The 21,998-nt window shown below is 40.3% G+C and overlaps 2 protein-coding genes across 2 annotated transcripts in view; both read left to right on the top strand.

Moving 5' to 3' along the window:
- Positions 1-425: 425 nt before the first annotated feature.
- On the top strand, positions 426-7,516 carry tfpil (tissue factor pathway inhibitor-like; the record flags this gene model as incomplete). Its single annotated transcript, XM_083789483.1, has 6 exons — positions 426-444; positions 2,918-3,115; positions 4,462-4,629; positions 5,291-5,347; positions 6,113-6,191; positions 6,733-7,516. 6 exons carry the CDS (start codon positions 426-428, stop codon positions 6,812-6,814), a joined length of 603 nt encoding a protein of 200 aa, XP_083645609.1. The 3' UTR covers positions 6,815-7,516.
- A 2,308-nt stretch (positions 7,517-9,824) lies between these two features.
- Positions 9,825-21,998, top strand: part of LOC310875582 (myosin-IIIb) — a 33,273-nt gene continuing 21,099 nt past the window's right edge. Inside the window, exons 1-8 of the mRNA XM_083788874.1 lie at positions 9,825-10,174; positions 11,301-11,366; positions 12,695-12,825; positions 17,769-17,871; positions 18,354-18,456; positions 20,538-20,694; positions 20,846-20,951; positions 21,062-21,187. Coding sequence (XP_083645000.1) covers positions 10,073-10,174; positions 11,301-11,366; positions 12,695-12,825; positions 17,769-17,871; positions 18,354-18,456; positions 20,538-20,694; positions 20,846-20,951; positions 21,062-21,187 — 894 coding nt within the window. The 5' untranslated portion in view covers positions 9,825-10,072. The remainder of the gene's footprint in view (positions 10,175-11,300; positions 11,367-12,694; positions 12,826-17,768; positions 17,872-18,353; positions 18,457-20,537; positions 20,695-20,845; positions 20,952-21,061; positions 21,188-21,998) is intronic.

Below are 21,998 nucleotides of genomic sequence, written 5' to 3'. Positions count from 1 at the left end.
CCTACAGTCTATGGTTCGGCCATCCATCCTTATAGTTCCTTCCTTGACAAACTTCTCCATGTATTTATTGCCATTTCTCTTGTGGCAGTAGGCCTACCTGATCCTGATCTGGCACCCCAAGCAGGATTAAATAAATAAATAAAAAATTGGGGAGGCACTGGGGGGACACTGGTGAGGCACTGGGGGACACACTAGGGAGGCACTGTGGAGGCACTGGGGGGACACTGGTGAGGCACTGGGGGACACACTAGGGAGGCACTGTGGAGGCACTGGGGGGACACTGGACAGGTACTGGACAGGCACTGGGGGGACACTGGTGAGGCACTGGGGGACACACTAGGGAGGCACTGTGGAGGCACTGGGGGGACACTGGCCGACTCGGGAGGCACGGGAGTCACTAGGGAGGCCCTGGGCAGACATTGACCATGGCTGCATCATCGGCCTGTAGGAAGGGCAGGGCCTGTGTGCAACCCCATCCTGGGCGTTGTCCTCACAGTCACAGGTGAACTTGATCATTTAATTGCAACTGATTTGTCCCTGTGGGCAGGAAACCCTTCAAATAAAAGCACTGGAGAACTCACTTTGGGGCAGGAAACCCTTCAAAATAAAAGCTTAAAAGAAAACACATATTGACCATGGAAACATCCTTGTGGGTCCGTTACAGGCACAATAGTCTCACGTTACCAGACTGTTGCCTCCGCGATTTCCAAACGAGCATTTGGAGATTGTGGAATAGTTGTCTGGCTACGCGAGACTACAGGCACAATGTCTTCAAATTATTGGACTTCCTGTTCACAACACAACACTCACAACACTGTGAATATTTAGTAAACAATAAAAGTATTACCTGTGGGTCTGTTACATGGCTATACATTTCTACTAGACATATTGGTGGCTTAAAGTTGGTTTAAAATCATTGCCAGATGGCAAGGTCTACCGGTGTCCGAATAGGATCAAGAGTAGGCCTACAACTACAACACATCTATTGTTGTTCATTTACTATGGACGTGAGATGTTTGCTTGCTTGATTGATTGATTGATTGATTGATTGAAAATGTTATTAACAGTTCGTTAATAACATTCCGGCAGAATGGGTAGGCCTACAGTTCAAGGAAAGCACAGGTCAATACAAAATCTTCTAAGAGGACAAAACCTTGCAGAAAAAGCGCCACTAAGACTTGTTTATATCAGGGTCCTCCATTTTCAATTCATCAAAACAGTTACAGGCATACCATACAAATATACAAAAAAAAAAATCAACATTTTTACAAATACCGTAGGGTTGATATTCTAGACTAACCCAAATGCTCAAGCATAAAAGGAAACGATACTGCATTCCCCACAGCAGATGGCTGATCCAACAATATTTCATAATTGCATAAATCATATTAATAATAATTTATATAATTTAAAGGTATATTCAGTGATTTCACTCAAAAAACCTTAGGTTTCGTTTTTGGCTGGGACCCAAAGCCTTTCGTCCAATCAGGATAGAGAGTCAAAAACGAAACCTAAGGTTTTTTGACCCCCAGGGGTTAACTGGGGACATGGAGGAACTCCTTATATGGTCAGCACACTCTATTGTAGAGAGGATTATCACAACAAAACAAAAAAATAAGTGATATTTGAATTAAGTGAAATCACTGAATATACCTTTAACCAGAAAACAAAGCAAAAAAAATAGAAATCATTCTAATAACTACTGTATTTGGTGTTGACTGTGACATGGTATTCTACCATAGACGGCTGAATTGAAGATTGTAGCTTACTGTTGACACACCACACAGTAAGGCCTATGTCAATCATTTACGTATTTTATGGCATAAAACCATGGTGTTGGTGGTCAGAGAGAAACTGACACTCCCTGGTCATAAAAACTATGTGAACATGATAAAGGCGACATGGGTCTAAAGGACATTACCTGCCAACCCCTGCTAGGGTGTGCTAGGGGTTTGAAAATAAACAGATATACGTTCGTTGGAAGGAAACTTGATCTGGGCAGGCCTGAACAATTTGTCCGTTAAGATGGTGGCAATTTCTTTTGTTCCGTTGGTTTTCCTTGGGGCTGTGGTTTCTGTGTCTTTGGCAAATGGTATGTAAGTTTAATGTCCTATTGTGTCCTAACTTATGATTATTACTTTTTTGTAAACTCTTTACAGTAGCGTATATAATTTTGTGCTATCTTCCAGTTATACACATGGGATTATTATTATTATGTTATTAATATTAATTAATATTTGTATAGTTTTTTTAACAAAGTTTGCAGTGTCTTAAATTATCATGACTCTCATCAAACTATCAAGTCGTTATAATGAAAATTAGGACATATACAGGTAAATAATATAAAACAATAGAGGTTTAGGACAATATCAAATATAAATATTGCCAATACAAAACAAATATCAACTGTATTAAAAAATAAGTGTGATGTAAAATACACTATAGGCTATATTGTACAGATGTGTACTGCAGTAAGAAATTGCTAAGAAACAGGAAACAATTATATCAGCTCTTGAAGCAGGTGATATAGGCCTATTGGCCTTATATTTGCCATAATCTCCACTTCCGATATTTATTTTTGTAAATAAGGATTAAGGAACAAACTGAAATCAGCCACACAGGGAAGTAACATACACAAGCTGATGCAGAACATACAGTCACTTAATAACATCCATACTGTTAATTCAAGTCTGAGAGTGTACAAAATAGAACTAAAAGGGATCTATACTTTAGGTATATAATACTGAAGACTGTTACATTGAAGTCATTTAGCATTTTCAGACTGTTTACCATGCAGAGATGACATTTTAGGGTATTTAATAGACGCCACATAACATAATACATAATGTATGTAACTAAAAACAAGCCTTGCTTTTTTTTCTTTTTTTGTTTGTTTGTTTACTTGTTTATTTTTCAGACCCTGCTGTCTGCAGCGAGCCACTGAACGAGGGAAGTGGAGATGAGAAGAAACTCATGTATTCCTATGTCCAAGACATGGACCTCTGTCAGCCTTTCTTCTACAAAGGCCAGGAAGGGAATGGGAATCTCTTCACCTCAGACAGGGAGTGTATGCAGACCTGCTCCTCAAAGTTCAGTCAACTCTACCCGGCCACAGGTAGGTCAGTCGACAGGTGCTATAGCAAGCACGGTCAGGACCTGGACGAATTAGTGACGTCTTGATTGGGGTCGTCCCTGGATGAATCGGAGAGAGTCCGATTGAGACCAAATCATATCATAACTAGTCAGATCTGGCTCAGAATAAGCTATATTATTTCAACTGAAGATGTTCTGGAAATGACGCAAAGATCATCCCCATGCATATGGGCTGTGTGTGATCTGGCCTAGTCGAGTCCTGACCATCCTTGAACGTCACCGGAGGACGTCATCATATGCGTCATCATGATTTTTTTGGCTGTGTTTCACTCTCAATAGCTACTTTTTGCTAGGGATGGAGTTTTGCATGTTGAGAGGGGTTGGTTCGATTATTATTATTTTTAACTGTGGAAGATTATACTGGAAGATCTGTTAAAATTAAAAAAAAGAAAAAAAGTTTTTGAAAGAGCCTTTTTGGCTGCAGTGTAATGCAGTAATCTGCATTTGTTGTCAGAAAAAGAGAAATCTGATTTCAGTATTGATATTGTACTGAGGCTGTATTATATGATTTGAACGCCTGGTGAAAATGGTCTCTGTCGGAAGGAAACATCATTACTGTATGTCCAAAACTGTTACTTTTCAGGATTCAAATCAAAATTCAAAAATATCAAAAGTATAGCAGATCTACAAGCTCCAAAACGCGATTTGATGGTTTTATGGGACACTGTGGTAGGCCTATTGATCAGTAGGGCATTACGGAAAAAAAACACAAAAAGTTTTAAATTAATATAGAGATAAAAAGAGCTTTCTGCCTGACAGCAACACAGTTTTAGTTGGCTTAATGCAGTGGTTAAACCTTTTCATGTCAAGGACCCACTAATTAGCCCGCGGACCCCCATTTGAAGAGATGCCAGGGACCATGGCATGGGATGGGATGCCCCATAAGAGAAGTTTTTACGGCTCTAGCAGTGATTCTCAATCCGTTTCATATCAAGGACCCCCAGTTTGACATGCATTAGTCTACGGACCCCCATTTAATGGCATTTCTATCTCTGAGACTGGCAATTGATATTGTAAATCAATATTAATTTAACTCAAATGGAATCAAATGGAACCAAATGGACTAACGGGTGCATTTGGTTCCATTTGTACACTCTCAGAGTTACAGACCCATAAGGGTCCATTTGGTTACAAACTATCATTTAGCTGGGGACCCCCTGGAACTCCCTCAAGGACCGCTGGGGGTCCCTGGACCCCACTTTGACTCTGAATCTAATACACACTAGTCCTGGTATGAGATGTTAATGCCAGATGAAATAGGGCGCCTAAAAGTAATAAAATAATCTCCATTGTGGTTTGGTCCAACAGAAGAGGAAGTTTGCAAGCTCCCAGTTGATTATGGCAGCTGCATGGCGATGTTATTGATGTACCATTACGACGCAGTGGAGAAGAACTGCCGACTCTTCCACTACGGTGGTTGCCAAGGAAACGGCAACCGCTTCGATACGAGGGAGAAATGCCAGAAGACGTGTATGGGTATGTTCATGTATTATTATTATAATATTATTACAAGAGTTTTCAACCCTTTTCATTTCAAGGCCCATTATTTATTCGGCATTCGAGTCACAGACCACCATTTGATGACATTTAGCCTCTCAGACCCAAAACTAAAGAATATGTTGTTGTCGTTGGATAAGATTTTGTCTACAGTAGGCTTAATGCAGATGTGTAACCATAATTTAACTCTTGAGAGCGTAAAATGAAACCAAATGTATACCATACGAGTCCATTTGATTTGATTTTACGCTCTCAAGAGTTAAAGATCTATAAGGGTCCATTTGGTTACCAACTCTCCAGCATTTAGCTGGGGACCACGTGGAAACTCCTCAAGGACCACTGGTGGTCCCCGGACCACTGGTTGAAAACCAGCTATATTGTATACCTCACTCTTACAAGTGGTTATTACCACCAATTTTATTTTTATTTTTTCCCCCTGTAATTTTAAGAATTATTGTTAGCCTACTTTATTTTATTGACTTACTAATAGAGGCTACTCTCTCCACTATGTCCTCGAGTTGGAGGACACACTATCCACTGAACCACTAATAATGCATTTGTACAGTTTTCTAAGGACATCAAGTAGCATAGTGGATGTTGTCCACTAGATGTCCTCATTGATTTTTGTCTCTTTCTGCAGCCAGACTAGGCAGAAGTGGAGTTATTCCTAATCCAGATGAAGCGACCACTGATGCAGGTAAGTGAATACACAAATGATGTCATTCAATACATGTCTCAACAAAGACAGAATAGGCAGAAACTGCGGCCACCTACTGTGTTCACAAGTAGTACTGTCTGAAGCTCATAAATCATCATCACTGAGCCCAGAATTCTGTCTTGTAACAGATTGTTACAGATTGTTTTTCATGTTTAGTGTTTTGTCTGATCAAATATAATTAATATATATTTAGTTTTTTTACATTCACTTATTTACATGGCTATTGTTTTCTTTATCACAAAACGATGTAACCTTTCAGTCTTGTTTTGTCTAATTGCTTGAAACACAAGAATTCTGCTGCCTTTCTGTACCAACCGTATTGTATGTATACTACTGTATACGTATATGTAGACACACACTGGCACTCTGAACCTTAATCAAAAGTACACGCTGCCTGATATTAGTGATATATAAATAACGTCCATAGCATATCATGCACAGTATATATCTGCTGCTATGCTCATGCACCTTACCTCAGGTACAGTACATAATATGTGTAAATATTTAAATCGTTTTTTTTCTCTTCTCCTTGCCCCCTTTCTTCGCCTTCCCTTTCTCTCTTTTATGGAAATAAAGCAATGCAGCTTGCACCAAAACAAATTTCACCCACAGGTTTACACCTGTAAACCTGTTATGTGACAATAAAGTTGATTCCTGGTGTTTTATTTTAAGAAGAATAAATGATTCTTTATGTTCTTTTATTACATCAAATGATCTCCAATGTGTGTGTTCTGTTTGCTATAGGACTGATTGTGGGCATTCTAGGAGGAATCATTTTTGGAGTGTCTGTGATCATCGGTGTCGTTTTCATTGTGAAGGAAAGGTAAGCGTACGAACGGCACATTCAAGCACATTTATGTATCATAATTACTCAACTTGCTGTTGGAAAGTAACTAATTTACTCGAGTAATGTCCAAAGTACAAATTTGAGGTACGATTTACACATTTTAAACCTTCTACTCCACTACATCTCAGAGGCAAATATTGTACTTTTTACTCCACTACAATTATTTGAAAACCTTTAGTTACTTTGTAGATTTGGATTATTATTACAAAAAAATGCATTAACCACTTATTTTAAATTGTGTCTATTTGAGAATACAAGCTCACAACACGTTGCATTGTGAGCTTGTAGATCTGCTATTTTCAAAAGATCTTAATACATAAATGATACCTTGCAAAACGGGACATTCCTACTTTTACTTTTGGTACTGTAAGTATATTTTGATGCCAATCCGTTTGTACTTTAATACATTTTGGTTACTGAACTTTGCAGTATTAATACTTTTTGCTGAAGTAAAAAAATAAAGTAGTTATTTTCCCACCACTGTAATTACTGTTGTCCCTGACTTCTATTTTTGTAGAAAGCAGAAAGCCAAGAGAAAAGGGGGAAAGCAGGACCCTGACGATGGGACGGAGATGTCGCCTACGATGGGAACTGTGTGAGAAGACAGCATTTTGGGAGCCCAAGCTACTGTATGCATCCCATGTCTATAATAGTGCATGATAAACATACTTATAAATAAGGCATTTTAACCTACTGATGACTGTAAGAGTACGCAGAAATATTCATAATTCTTTCTAACAATAATCTTAACACGACTCATAAACCAACTAAGTGGAAAAAGCAGCACTCCAAAATAAAAGATGCAAGACTGTCTCAGATGCAATTACTCATGTTTATTTGAGAACGCTGATTTCATTATGAGTATAGACTATACTTATAACTGTAATCACAGCCAAACCCATGACTGAACTGTACCCATTCTGCAAACTGTTAATACAATTACAATGCTCAATCAATCAAGCAACCAATCAATCATCCATGAGCAGATTATAGAATGCTTTATAATCTATATTGTTTTAAAGCATTATGAGTATATGAGTTCTTATAACTATAATGTTACAGTGTCGTAAGATTATAATGCACTATACGTATATTTATAAAGCATTATAGACAAGCGTGCATAGCGAGTGTTACCTATCCTGTTCTGCTTGCCTAATGATATATTGGTCCTAGTTGGACTTTTATTATTGACGGAGACAAAATGGCTGTTTTAATGCTTAGGACGGACACATGTCAGTACTGTACATGTAACACAAGAAATGTTTCAGTGTTTAGTGACAATTATTTGGATGGGCGTTTTTTAACTTATAAATTGTCCAAAATCTTCTCTGATGACCTAGAGGCTATTAAAAACACTGGCATTGTGCATGCGTGCATACTGTGTATATTATATAAATATATATATCTGTTTTTACACTATTTTAACCCTATGGTTATTATTAACCCTATTAGCCCCCCTTCTGTTTTCTCCTATGCAAAATTATAGTCGAACAACAAGTGCACAACACTTCACATTGTGACTTGTTGTGAGCTTGCAGATATTCTGTTTTTGCCAATTGTATCTGCCCCCAGAATAGGGATGACGGGTTCCATGTGGTTAAGTTGTTGCATTGAAACTAAAACCAGGGGAGTTGCTTCCTTGGAATACTGTAGCCCATACATACAACTGGTGGCCCCCATCTTCACTTAATGTGGGCTCAGGTTAATATCGGAAAACTGGTATATTATTAATTTCAGCTGTTAAAATTCCAAACATTCAAACATGCTTTAATTACTTTGTGGCTTTTTTATGTCCAAAGTATTAGTTAACATAAGTAAAGTAAAGTAAAGTAAATGCCTGTGGAACTAAATAAACATGTTACTTTTCAGGGGTTCAATTCAAATATTGCAAAAACTGCAGATCTACAAGCTCAAAACGTGTCACACTGACACGTTTTGAGCTTGTAGATGTGCTATTTTGATACGACAGTATATTATGCAATGTAGCCCTCTGGAGTGAGCGTGGAACTATAGTGGCCCTCTGGAGTGAGCGTGGAACTATAGTGGCCCTCTCCATCTTCAAAGTAGCCCACCCAGCTGCTGTAGCCCATGACAACGTTGCGCACCAGCCCAATAGCCATTCAAAATAAAACATAACGATGACAATTACTATAGTCTGGTTATATACTGGTTATATATATACTATGGTCTGGTTGCCATATTAGGGCAACCAGCTGTGAACTATATATTTTCTTACATGTGATGTAATATTTGTAAAATGTTTTCTATGAGGCTGCATACTGTATAATGTAATGAAGAATGAAATAAGATGCGTTTTTTTAAACCAACTTTGTTCATCTGCATGCAAAAGATATTGATGTCTGAATAAAAACTACCCATTGTTAGTTTTTGAGTCATGATTATTGTAGTTATTGTGACACCCCTAGTCCCTTTTTAAAAGCATCCACGGACTGTGGTGCTCTCAGGTGGTCGGGGAGGGCGTTCCACAGCCGAGGAGCAGCTGAGCAGAAGGCCCGGTCCCCCATGGTGCGGAGTTTTGTCTTTGTGCTTTTGAGTGCGTTTGATGTACCAGAGCTGGTGGAGGCTGGGGGTTCAATGAGTCCCTTTAAGTATGGAGGGGGGGGGGGGGGAGTTGCTGTGGATGCACAGATGGGTGAGGAGGCAGACCTTGTATTCTATCCTGAAGGAGACGGGAAGCCAGTGAAGGGAATGGAGTACGCGTGTGATGTCTTCAATCTCTAAATCTCTCAAATCTCTCATTTATCAGACACTGGTCTAACTGCATCTAGAATACATTCTACATGTCGTGAAGGTGCACCATTTTAGTCACTGTGCTGCTCTAACACCTATATTCCTGATGATCTGAGATCTGCTACAACTGTGTCATCTTTAAAATGCTTGCTTAAAGGGATTATTATTATGAAGTTTTAGGTGGTGAATGGCCTTAGGAGAGGGGTGTGTCTGATCAAATTGCGATAACAAATCTAAATATTGAATCAAGCCATTGAAATACTACTCTGAAGTGGACACAAAAGCCAGAGTCGACATTACTGTATAATGCCATTATAGTGTGTGTGTGTGTGTGTGTGTGTGTGTGTGTGTGTGTGTGTGTGTCCTGTGTGAGTGAGTTGTGGGGGTGTACTGGGAGGTCATAAACGTATGATGGTATGATAGTATCCTATGAGTGTGTTGAATGGGTGTGGTGGTTTATAATAAATGCTGTATAGTGTGGATCTCTGTAAATAGTTTGTATATATAGCTTCAGTAGTATACTGTGGACTTGATTGTATGAAATATGCAAATACAAATACAACTGACATGACATAAAAATCTAATCACTGGGGTGGAAATTAAGGAAAGATATGAACTTTGCATACATAGATTACAGTCAGATTGTTACAACATTCAACTTCAACACTGATTATAATGTTCATGATGTCAGCCTAGTGGTGTGGTGGTGGAGTCTCACAGTCACAGCTGTGCCCCTTTCATGGTGAGGAATGGGTTAATGTATTCAGCGCAGAAAGGAAAGGGGAGGAGAGGAGTCAGTGGAGAAAAGAAAAGAGAGGCTGATCTTTCTAACTTCTGTGTTCTCAAGAGAGAGACAGATTGGACAGTCAGAAAGGCAGATACACACAGTAACTAAAAAGCAGCGTTGGTTCAACTGGAAAATATAAGTGCAAGTTCACAGACAGCACTCTCAATGAGAAGTGCTGACTGCTGTTTATTTTATTTCCAACGACAAAGCAACAAACCCATGCATGGACGCTGTTTAAAAGTCCAGAGAGAGAATGTGTGTGTATGATTGTTAGTTTATCGTTTTGGTTTTATTGGGACTACAGACAGTACTGTCGGCAATGGAGGCTTTTCTCCATGACGATTTGGCAACTTTGTCGGATTTGGATGAAAACAGTTTGTTGGAGTCGTTAAGCCAGCGTTTCAAGAAGGATCACATATATGTAAGTAGTACTGTATATGATTTATTCTGACGTGGCCATGCATCCGCCTGTCTGTGTCAGAAGTTCTGAAACCTAGCTCAAACCAACCAACCATTTCGTCTCATGATGTCTTGTGTGCAGCATATTATGGTCTACCCTACCGTATGTGTTTATCTTGAGTTGACTGTATTTCCACGTATAATAATCAGATATTCCGCTGACATTGTGTCTTGTCAGCATCGCGTGGTCGGGTTTTCCTAAAAACAACTGTCTGGAAAGCATGCACTGACAGACTGACCAATATCTCCACAGACCAGAGTTCTGGAAACTATTTCTTTTTAAGACAGATTTATTTGCTAGATAAAAATAACAGGCTTTAGATTCAGTGGCATTAAAAGTCACAATATAACCTCAAACCCGGTTCCTAAGATGTGGAGTGTGTGGACAATAATGAATCTATTCTTGGGAACAAACTGTCATTTATCAACCCCTCCTCTCTCCCCCCTCTGTCAACAACAGAACGGTGGGTTTTGAAATGATTTATCTGACAACTAAGTTCCATAAAATGTCACACCTGACTAGTGACTAAACAAGCTACTGTACTGAGTAGCCTACAGTACAGTACTACCCACCATTGTATTATGGCATTATTTTGTCTACACACTTATAGGCCTACTACTTGTTTTGTGTCAAAAATGCCCTTTACCTGGATTCAGACAAAACAATGTAGGCCACTGAGAACACCATACTGTCTGTTTGTCTTCGAACATCCAGCAAGCAATGTCACTTTTATTTGTCTTTCTAGAATTGAGGCGTTATCTTCAGTCTTCAGTCAATTTTTATATTACGTTATTGAGTTTAACATATTGTGGTTTCCTTGTATTCAAGTTGTATGTCTGTGTTGAGAATTGCTATGCAAATAAAGTTGTATTATTGTTCAGTGACTGTACAGAGCAGTTAAAAGTTTCTTAAAGCTTGTTGTTTTGGTTCTGTTAAACCGGTTTATCAGCAAATATTTCTTGCTGGATGGAGGTTTGTTTATATACAAGCAAGGGCACTGTGTACATTACATTTTGTCACTGACTCACCAAGACAGTTTCACCTAGTAAACTGACTCACTAATTTTGTCTTCTTTTGTCTGTTCCAGACCTACATTGGGGATATTTTGGTGGCCATAAATCCCTTTAAATATCTACCTACCTATGAGAAAGAGGTAAGCGCTCCAGAGGGACACAGTAATGTGGAGTTCAGCCGTTTTTACTTTTGACCTCTCACCACTGCCCTGTCAAAAATGCCAAATTACTGCTAAATAATAATAATGTTTATTTACGGTTTACAGGCAAACAATACATGCAAACTAAACAATATGGTTTCTGTAAATCGTAAGGTTATGATTATCAAAATAATTAAACAAATCAAACTTTATTTATAAAGCATGTTTAAAAACGACTGTCATCGACCAAAGTGCTGTACGGACTATGGGTAAAAAAATACAATAATAATACAATCAAATATCAGTACAATCAAAATAGTCAACAAGAAGGCAGGAGGTGATCAGATCAAAGGTTAAACATTAAGCTTTGCTGTGATTAAATGCCAAGTAAAAAAGAATGGCCTGGGCGGATCTAATGTGAAGAGGAAGGGCCATTCCAGAGAGGGGCAGCCACAGCAAAAGATTCGCCCCTGGTTTTGAGTTGGGCAGTTTGCGGGGTCAATAATGAGAGGTGTGAGCTGACCTCAAGGCTGCAACCGGTTTATGGTGTTCAATAAGTTCGGCCAGGTAGAAGTGTGGCCAATCCAAGGCCAGTCCATTGAGGGATTTAAAGGAAATTATCAAGATTTAGTGCGATTGTCGCAGGGTTTGAAATAACCTTAATGCCTGCGTTTACTTTTTACCTGGAAGAATGTAACGGCACACCGCTATTCCAACCCTTAAAAAAAGGGTTTGAATGCTTGGAATTCTATCCATAGTCACTCTAAAAATGTTGCCATTCACCACCACCAAAACAGTTAATTTTCTTTATGACTATAGACCCAGAGTTGTGAGAGACCTTCAATTTGGGTCAATTGCAACCAGGGAGTGTTGACTTGAACAGGATGAGACAGGATTAAATGGACCATTTAGTAGAAGATTGCATGTAAATCTACCCAAAATGAAATGACAGGTCACTACCTGAATCTAGTCCACAGCACAAATTCTCCTTCTATTCAAATAAAGATGGCCAGCATACTTAAGCATTTTAGATATTTTTGACTTAAAATGTAAACAGTCTAAAATGCTCATGTATACTTTATAGCATTTAGCTAGCGACTCACAAATTGTAATCACCAGTCTTGGGTATTGAACCTGAGACCTCTGCTATACCCTATATGGCTATGCCATCTTGCATATCCTGACCTATGTCAATGTCATTGAATAGATCCATTCTGTGTTCAACAACAATATTTCACATACTTACGGATTTGACTGATATGCCTCACATACTTCGGATTTGACTGTCACCGTTTTGACCTCAGACTTCTTCTTTTGTGAATGTACAGGTGTCTGAAAGATATAAGTGCCATGAAAAGAACGACTTACCACCCCATATATTTGCTGTGGCCACTAAAGCTTATCAGTCCATGCTGGGTAGACTGGCTACAGGACCAAGGAACCAGTGTATAGTCATAAGGTAGGTCTGTCTTCAAGCGCGTGCGTGTGTGTGTGTGTGTGTGTGTGTGTGTGTGTGTGTGTTATATGCTTTGTATAGTATACACGGTATAGCTGTACATGTGAGTATTGGGCCAATTTTGCTGCCATCTAAAAGATGAGAATCATGTAAGGGCGAGGCTGACGTGATGTAGGCAACATACCTGCAGGCAGCTAATAAGGTTAATGATGGGTGTGGTATATAGGTGTGTGAGAATGATCTTCTTACCAGCTGGAAACAGTTGTCAGTTGGCCTTTTGTCTGGTGTAACCGTATTCAGTTATTCAACACATACACCCCAAACCTCAGTACACTGGCAGCCTTTTATACTCAGCTGAGCTGATTGAATATGGACTGTACCATTCTACAGGGATGTTTGAACATACAATGCATACATAAATAAACATTCAATACATAAATAAGTGACCTTAAGCCATACAAATATTACCAGTCTCTGTGAACTACTCAAGTTATATCATAAATAATTCCTTACACACTACAACATAAATAAGCAACCACAAGTTAACAGCACATGTATCTTAACCCCCCTCCCCCCCTGCTATCCTGACGTGGTCCAGCCCAGTCCTTACTGAAACACATCACAGGAAATTGTTAGGCATTCATTCAAACCTCAACAATAACACTCCACATTATTGCACTTTTCAAACATATTGCACCTATAACCTATATTGCGCCTGCCTACCATGATTTACCACACCCCAAACGTTTATTGGTCTCCCCAGGTGGAACTTGTTGGCTGAGTGGCCAGCTCAGCTAACCAGGAAACAATACAATCATGACTGTGCAAAATACACTGTGCACTGCAAGTTACTAAAGTGCCAAATATGCTGTGCAAAATAAGTAACACATGGCCTCTCTGTTACAGTGTGCCTAGAGTGGTCATGCCAGTTGACAAAGTCATGGCAGTAATGTCACACCATAATGTGTGTTTTTAGCTGAAGCTGTATTGCTCACTTTACCTTACAGTGTACCGGTTTAGATCCACTTTTACCACTTTCAACCAATTGTGTTATAGATGGACATTTTCAAAAGCTCTACAGTATCTACTACAAGGTTGAAGGTTCACTATTTATGATGAAGTACATACTGTAGATAGGGCTTAAGTGGTTAATTGTCATATTAGTCCTACACTATTCAACTTTGAAATAGTCATACACTATTCAAATATTAATTCAAGATTTCATATTTTAGAGTATGCGTATTCTGCTTTAGATTGTATGGACGCATATAACATAGGTGCTCAGCTTCCCCAAATGCAAATAGCAAAGTAGCCACAACCGATATTTAAAGCAATAAACTGTGGACAAATGACTTCTGCTGGCTGAGACAGCAGGATATTGAGCAAGCACAAAGATAAATGGGTTGGACGTAAAAGCCTTAGTTTTGGGTGATAGGCGTCGTGTAGGGTTTAGTATACGGATACAAGAATGCTTGCCCCAGAACGCGCTCGCCCCAGGTCACCAGTAACGTAACCTCAATAAAACTATGCCTAAACCTTAATTTAAAATGAAGAAAATGCCAGCACTTATTACATTTCGGCCTTGTTGACCTTCGTCAGTCAGGCTGAGGAAGGCCAACCAGGCCAAAACGTGTACGTTGTTCACTCTCGTCAGAGGTAAATAGAATCATGAAAAAAGGACATGTAAAGAGTGCTGGCATTTTCTTCAATTCAACTTTTATCTTCGAGCCTTAATTGCACCTAGAAGGATTTTATTTTCCTAACCTTGATTCTATACCTGCACTTGATGCGCCCAGACCTCTGTTTATGCTATAGTGTCTTATGTCTGTTGTTGTCCTGTATTGTTTGTAAACCACTACTCTTGCTGTAAACCCTTCTGGGACATTAATAAAGACCTTGAACCTTGGAGTGCTGCGGCCTGCGGGATGTCTGCTTCGGCAGTACTTTTGTTTCTCAGTTATTCCATAAGTAAAACTATGCCTAACCCAACTTATTCCTAACCTTAAACCTCAGTAAAACAACAATACAAGAACCGCTGGGGGCGAGCGAGTGTGTTTTTTTTAGGCAGAGCGTTCCCATTCTGGTTACCTTAGGAACCAGCGGCTGGTTGCTGCTTTTAGCATTTGAACTTCTATTGTATTGTTGCAAGTCAAGCCCATGGCTCTCTCCTCACAGCCTGGACAGCCTCTGAATGGGGCCCCCCTCGCATTGGTTTACGAGTCACTAATGAATGAGCCGGTCAGCCAGCTATGGATTGTGAGGGACTGAACCAGGGCGATAGTCACCCGGGGCAACAAGGATGTATATAAGATGACCCATAATAACCCTTTTTTTAGAATGACAAAAAGGGGGTGAGGGGAGCCTCCCGCTTGCGTACATTGTGACGTGCCATTTAGAGCGTAAGAAGACTATTTGCGCACACAAAGGGAAACTGGAATCTTTGCACTTTATATGTACACATGAATTCGGATATGTGCAATTGTTTTACATTGCATGGTATATCTTTGTTGTACATATACTTTGTTTGCATGTGCTGTGTAAAATTATACTCACATACTGTATTATAGATAAATGAAATTGTGTGCATTGATTGATTCAAGTATTTATTAACAGTTTGCAGAATTACAGTACATTTCAAGCACACTATATACACGTCTTCTATATAGCCAAAAAAGGAAATCAGATTTTACGAGGGCTAGTTTTGAATTGCAGCCGTTCGTAGGTGCCTTTTGAGAGCAGTTTTGAAGGAGTCAAGGGATTAGCATGTCTTAATGACCGTTGGTAGGGCGTTCCACATTTTGGTGGCATAGGAGCAAAATTAATTTAGTCCCTTGTTTGTGCCAAATCTGGTTTGTTGAGCTCACTCTGGTGTTGTGGGTGTGGACTTCGTTGACATTAAAGGTATATTCAGTGATTTCACTCAAAAAACCTTAGGTTTCGTTTTTGGCTGTGGGACCCAGCCTTTCGTCCAATCAGGATAGAGAGTCAAAAACGAAACCTAAGGTTTTTTGACCCCCAGGGGTTAACTGGGGACAGGGAGGAACTCCTTATATGGTCAGCACACTCTATAGTAAGGAGGATTATCACAACAAAACAAAAAAATAAGTGATATTTGAATTAAGTGAAATCACTGAATATACCTTTAAGGAAGTATTTAGACAGGTACATGGGTATCTTGGTGGTGTATCGAATTTTGTGGACCAGACCCATTGCAAGATGCTGTACTCTGACAGGCTGGAATGGCTTAGGGTTGACGACAAAGTGGGCAGGGGTATGGGCTTGATACAGAGCTTAATTAATGTAAATTATAACATACTGTACATTAACTACTTTCAAGGCATACATTTACAGAAATGTCAAATGGAGAAGAAAACAGATCTCACAGGCTCACGTGTCCCAAATCGCAATAATGTGACAACTTCAGAGCTTCTAGATTGGATATTTTCACGATAATTCATACAACAAAGTCTATAGGGCTTGAGAGAGATGCCCTTATAACAATGGGGCTTGGCTCAAATTGTTTACAAACATCCATATTACAAATGGACTCAAAATGAAAAAAGACATTTGGCAGCCAAATCTCCCAAGCCCGCATTAACCTCTCTACCAAATTGATAAGCAGTTGGTAATCCTGCACAGCACTACACCACCAGAGATGGTTTGCATGGGCAAATAAGGCTTGCAAATGGTGTACATGATGGATCTAACACAAGTTGCACTCATGTCTCCCCAGCTTATACAAAATCTGATTTTAAATGGTGGTTTGTTGTGGCTCCAAAGCCTATAGACAAATTCAGAAACGGGTCTCAGCTTACGTATTTATAGGCGGACTCGACATAGCTGCGGGGTTTAAACCCTCACCAGGCGCACCTCTTCTACTACAGTGAACGTCTGCCTCAAAACTGCCTCAAACGTTACTGGTTACTGCCTCAAACGTTACTCTTTTTTCTAACACTAACATTACAAAGATGCCCAGAACATCGAGATGAACCTGTTTAGTTCATGCCTGCTCCAACAGTATTGGCAACATTAAAAATAAAATAAAAACGGAATGTCAAAATATCCACCGCAGGGTCAGAGCCATTGAGTAATGGTTGAGATGAAGCAGTGTTTTATGAACACATGGCTGCTGTACTTTATACCTCATACTAAGCATTTAAAGTATGAGGTATAAAGTACGGCAGCCCTCCATGCAGCATGTGATCTCAGATCAGATCCCCCTGTGGCCCCTTCCACAGCCTATGTTTAAATTGTGGTTTGTTGTGGCTCCAAGCCTATGTCCCATGCAGCATGTGATCTCAGATCAGATCTAAAAATGTCTTCTACATCCTGACAGTTTTCTGAAAAAGCTATGTTTCTATACGTCAGTGATTTCTCAAAAATAGCAGACCTACAAGCTCATAGCGCGCCACTCGGTGGCGCGCTATGAGCTTGTAGATCTGCTATTTTTCAATAGCTAAAGCATAACGTAATGCTAAGAGGCTGGTGCAAACTGCAGGGCCAATTTGGCGATTAGATTAACTATCGTAGGGGCTCAATCCATGGAGAGACATAATACTAAAGGAAGCAAGAATGTTTGTATATATTTTTGTACATGACCAAACTTTTCATTATTGTTGCTTGATCGTTTATAGTGTCGCTTTAGTAAATGGTAAATGGTGCCTTCATATAGTGCCTTTATCCAAGGCGCTTTACATAGATTGTGCACTCACCCATTCACACACATTCACCAACCTGCACATCAGGAGCAATTAGGGGTTTTCAGAGTTTTGCTCAAGGACACTTCGACACCAACTCTGGGGGAGACAGAGTTTGAGCTGGCAACCTTGTGGTTCCCATCCGGCCACTTTAGCCCTGAGCCACAGCTACCCCGGCCCTTAGCGATCCGGTTTTCTCTGAAAAAAAAAGTTTGAATCTATTCTAATAAAGCTTGTTCTTTCTTGCAGTGGTGAGAGCGGTGCAGGGAAGACGGAGAGCACCAAGCTGTTACTGAGGCAGATCATGGAGCTGTCGAGTGCCAACACTCAGCTTGAACAACAGATCTTGCAGGTAGGCTACGATCCAATCCAACAGACTCCTGCAGGGCAGGCCGATTCATTTTGTACCCATTCTTTTTGTTTTGTTTGCACTCTCTGGACTATGCCCTCGCTGCAGTCCTTAGTGTGAGATACGCCCATATCACTGTCGTTACAGCATGCCATACTTATGTAGATGTATCTCTTTTTCGGCTATCATCGCTATTTTAGCGTTTAAAAGCGGGATGTTTACTCGCAGCCCATAAAAAACTGGTCCTCCACCTCCACTGAAAATGGGTCATGAGCCTTTGTTTGGGAAATACTGGCTCATAGTATCTACAGTAGATGATTCAAGGAGAGTCTTGCAAAATATGTGTGACTGATTTTAATTGTTACATTATCTTGTGAGGTGACGTCATGATGACTCAAAAGTCACTCAAATGTTATAATAATAGCCTCAAAGTCCATTTCTCTTCAATCTTTAGTTTACACATGTTTTATATTTGTCATTCTCAGGTCAATCCCCTTCTAGAAGCCTTTGGAAATGCCCAGACAGTCATGAATGATAACAGCAGCCGCTTTGGGAAGTACATGCAACTACGCTTCCATAACTCTTCAGGTGAGGTTTTGTGCATGTCCTTTTTATAATTATATCAGGCTTTTCTGCCTGATATAATTAAAAGAGGGAGAGAGAGAAGGGGGGAGACATGCAGCAAAGGACGTCATGAACGGGACTCGAACACGCAAGAAGATGTCAGGCCAAAGCCTATATGTGGCATGCGCCTGGACCACTATGGGGGGAAAAAAACACTAAATTAAACGTTTTTGGAAATGTTTGTACATTTTTTTCATCTTTGCCCAGAATTGGGACGCAAGAGTTGATATGGTTAAAATGACAGAAAGATTAGGTAAATCTTGTAAAGCTTAATTCACTTCTGAAGGGACTATTTTAGGATTGGCTTTAGGGTTAATTAGCTTCAAGATTACTGTCATTCATGAGCATACAGCTGAACAAAAAGCCCTTTCTGACTCGCCAAACACCAAAAAAGCATAATACCACACAGGAAATTACAAAACAAAAACAGGGTGCCTGTGGCATTTAATTAACATGCAGTGTGTCCACCACCCTTATGTAGACATTTTGAACAGAGAAAATAAACGGAAGTAGAGATATTAAAAACTGATTTGATTATCTCACCGTCTCATTATCTTTTTGGCATATTGTTAATGAAATGGCTGAATGCAAAGTACATTGTAAAGCAGTTTAGAGAAAGGCGCTACTCCATTTACCGTTTACAATCATGACCTCGTGCCTCATGCATGACCTCATCATGCCTAACACATGACCTCATGGTAATTATAATGTTCTGGTATAGTGTCCGAAACAGAGCAGTCATAAAGGCAATGAGGTCATGGCATGGGAGGGGAGGGGAGGGGCAGTGTGTGTGTGTGTGGGGTAGAGGTGGGGTGCTCACTCGCAGCATGTGATGGGAGGCAGCCAGGCGTTTAGCAGTCTTGACAGCCTGGGGATATAGCTGTAACAGAACCTTGCAGAGCTGGTTCCGATGCTGCCAAGTGTTATTAAGTAGACGTAGGTAGTAGTGGTGAGACTTGTTGAACAACGTAAGACCTATGCATGTGGTGTTGTGTGTTGTCCTGCGATTAGTAGAGAAAAGGGCAAACTGGCTTGAAAGTTGTCAACCCATTCCAGACAGGAACCTTTGTGTTTTAAGCATTATGTTATACTTTAGCTATTGAAAAATAGAATATCTACAAGCTCCATCTGCCATTTTTGAAACATAGATTTTTCAGAAAACTGTCATGATTTATAAAACATTTGTAGAATCTGGTGTCAGTCCAAAATAGGTTAAGTCAGCAGATGGGGAATACGGAATGAATACCGATCAACGAATAGTATAGGACACAGTTGTTTACAACAAGAGAAGGAACCGTTGTGTTGAACCAGTGGCTTGCGTAACAGACACTCTTGGGTGGAGCATGAATACAAACTGCATGAAGAGTGTTTGTTTGATTTCAATTCTCCTAGTGGACTGTCTGCACCACTAGGAGAATTTAAATCCGCACTCCTCATGCAGTTTGTATAGACATAGACACTTGTCTTTGTACACATGGAGTAGCAGACAGTCATGAAACCCAAGACACTCACTCACTCTTCTGGCAAATAAATAACGATTTATTTAAGTCAGCAACAATCAATGCCTAAATCAACATTTAGGTCCGTCAGAATAGTCACAGATATTGATGAAGGGTCCCTAAAAAGTGTTAATACGTTGATACGTTTGTCGTTTGTTATATTTTTTATCCCACAATTTACAGTAGTTATCAATTTCTCAATTTTTCACCCAGTGTCAATTATCTAATGTAATCCTGGGCTCTACACTCCCTCTACCAACCTGGGGAGAGCAACGGACTCACCTCATGCTTCCTTCAATGCATGAGCATCCAAGCCGCTTGTTTTCACCTGACATGGGGAGTTTCCCTGGTTGGACGTAGCTGGTGGAAGGAACACGTTATTCCAACCAGTTCCTCTTGGCTGGCCAGGGGAAGGCAGTTTAGACTTTAAAGACCAGGGTTGTCCTTGCCAATTTTAAAATACCGTAAATCCTTATTTATTTTCCCCACCAGTTTGGTTTGTTCTGCTAACATCACACTGCTCGTCCTGATCTCTATACCCAACAGTAAAAGGAGCCAAAATCAACGAGTACCTTCTGGAAAAGTCTCGAGTCGTGCACCAGGACGAGGGCGAGAAGAACTTCCACATATTCCACTGCATGCTGGCAGGCACCTCACTGGACGACAAGGAGATGTACGGCCTCCTGGACGCTACACAGTACAGGTGAGATACAGTATGATGATCATTCAGTGCCCAAAGCTCTGCAAAAATCTGAGAAACCCTTTGGAGGCCCAGGCAATAAAATAATAAATCTTAATGTATACGTACATATTATGAATAATTACGATGATGTGTGAATCTGCCTGTCTCTTAGGTATCTCAGTGAACACTATCAGACAGATGAGAGCACCACAAACAAGTGGAGTGAGAAGTACAATGCTGTGTGTAATGCCATGGATATGGTGGGCTTTGAGGAACAGGTATGTGTTCAGAAGGAGTTTAAGAGTTTAAGAGAATTTGGCTTTCTAATATACACACTAGTGACGTAACACCGTCTTACTGACACCGTCTTCTTTTCCCACCACTGCAGGAGAAGGTGGACACGCTGACCATTCTGGCAGGCATCTTGTCTCTTGGCAACATCACGTTCGAAACCACGGAGACCGACACTCTCAAGGTTTCGGACAAGTCCAAGGGCTGGGTAAAGGCTACTGCTGTGAGTTTCTTTTACTACCGTATAAACCTGTCCTGCCATTTTAATTACGCCGTGGCTCTGCAAGAGGCTAGCTAATCTATCTATGACAATGGGTCCGTCTTTGTTTGTGTGTGTGTGTGTGTGTATTACCGTGCAGAGAATTCTCACAAACCGCTTGACCAATCGGTGCCAAACTTACATAGACCATACACCCCCCTCCCCCTTCCCCAGTGGGAAAGCTGCATACTGAACTGTACAGGCGTTGTCCATATTTAGCAACACTGCAGCTGTAGCTGATGTAGACATAGTCCGGGAAGGAAGCAGGAAATTGTTGAGAGTTATGATTTCCTCGTCCACCCGTTGGGAGTAATCTAGGAATAACATTTGTTTTGTTGTTATTGTCCTGTTAGACAGATAGAGTAGAACACATACTGTACTGTAGACTGGCTGTGTTCTGATTAGACTCATTTACAGTATGCTGGCTGGACACTGCATCGTGAATCCTTTCTATTACTTCATCTTTACACAAATGGACCCCATTTTTTGAGTGGTGCAACCACTCCCTTACGGAGCTATGTTTGTGGGTGGGTGGGTGCGTCTGAGCACGAAAACAACATGATTGTTTTTCACCACCTGTGCGCAACCTAACACACACACACACACACACACACACAAACGCACATATTAACTGTATATAATGGTGATTTTGGGTGTGCCGGTACAGTACAGTGACAGTACAGTAGAAGGTACAGTAGAGGGACCCCCACACGGTAACTGTCATTTCTCGCATTATTGGCTTAGGAATGGAACAAAAAGGGCAGGTATTTGCTCC

This window comes from Protomyctophum parallelum (assembly GCF_964188405.1).
Source record: "Protomyctophum parallelum genome assembly, chromosome: 18".
Lineage (NCBI taxonomy): Eukaryota > Metazoa > Chordata > Actinopteri > Myctophiformes > Myctophidae > Protomyctophum > Protomyctophum parallelum.
The sequence above is the reverse complement of the archived record's forward strand: the minus strand, read 5'-3'. Positions and strand labels throughout refer to the sequence as shown.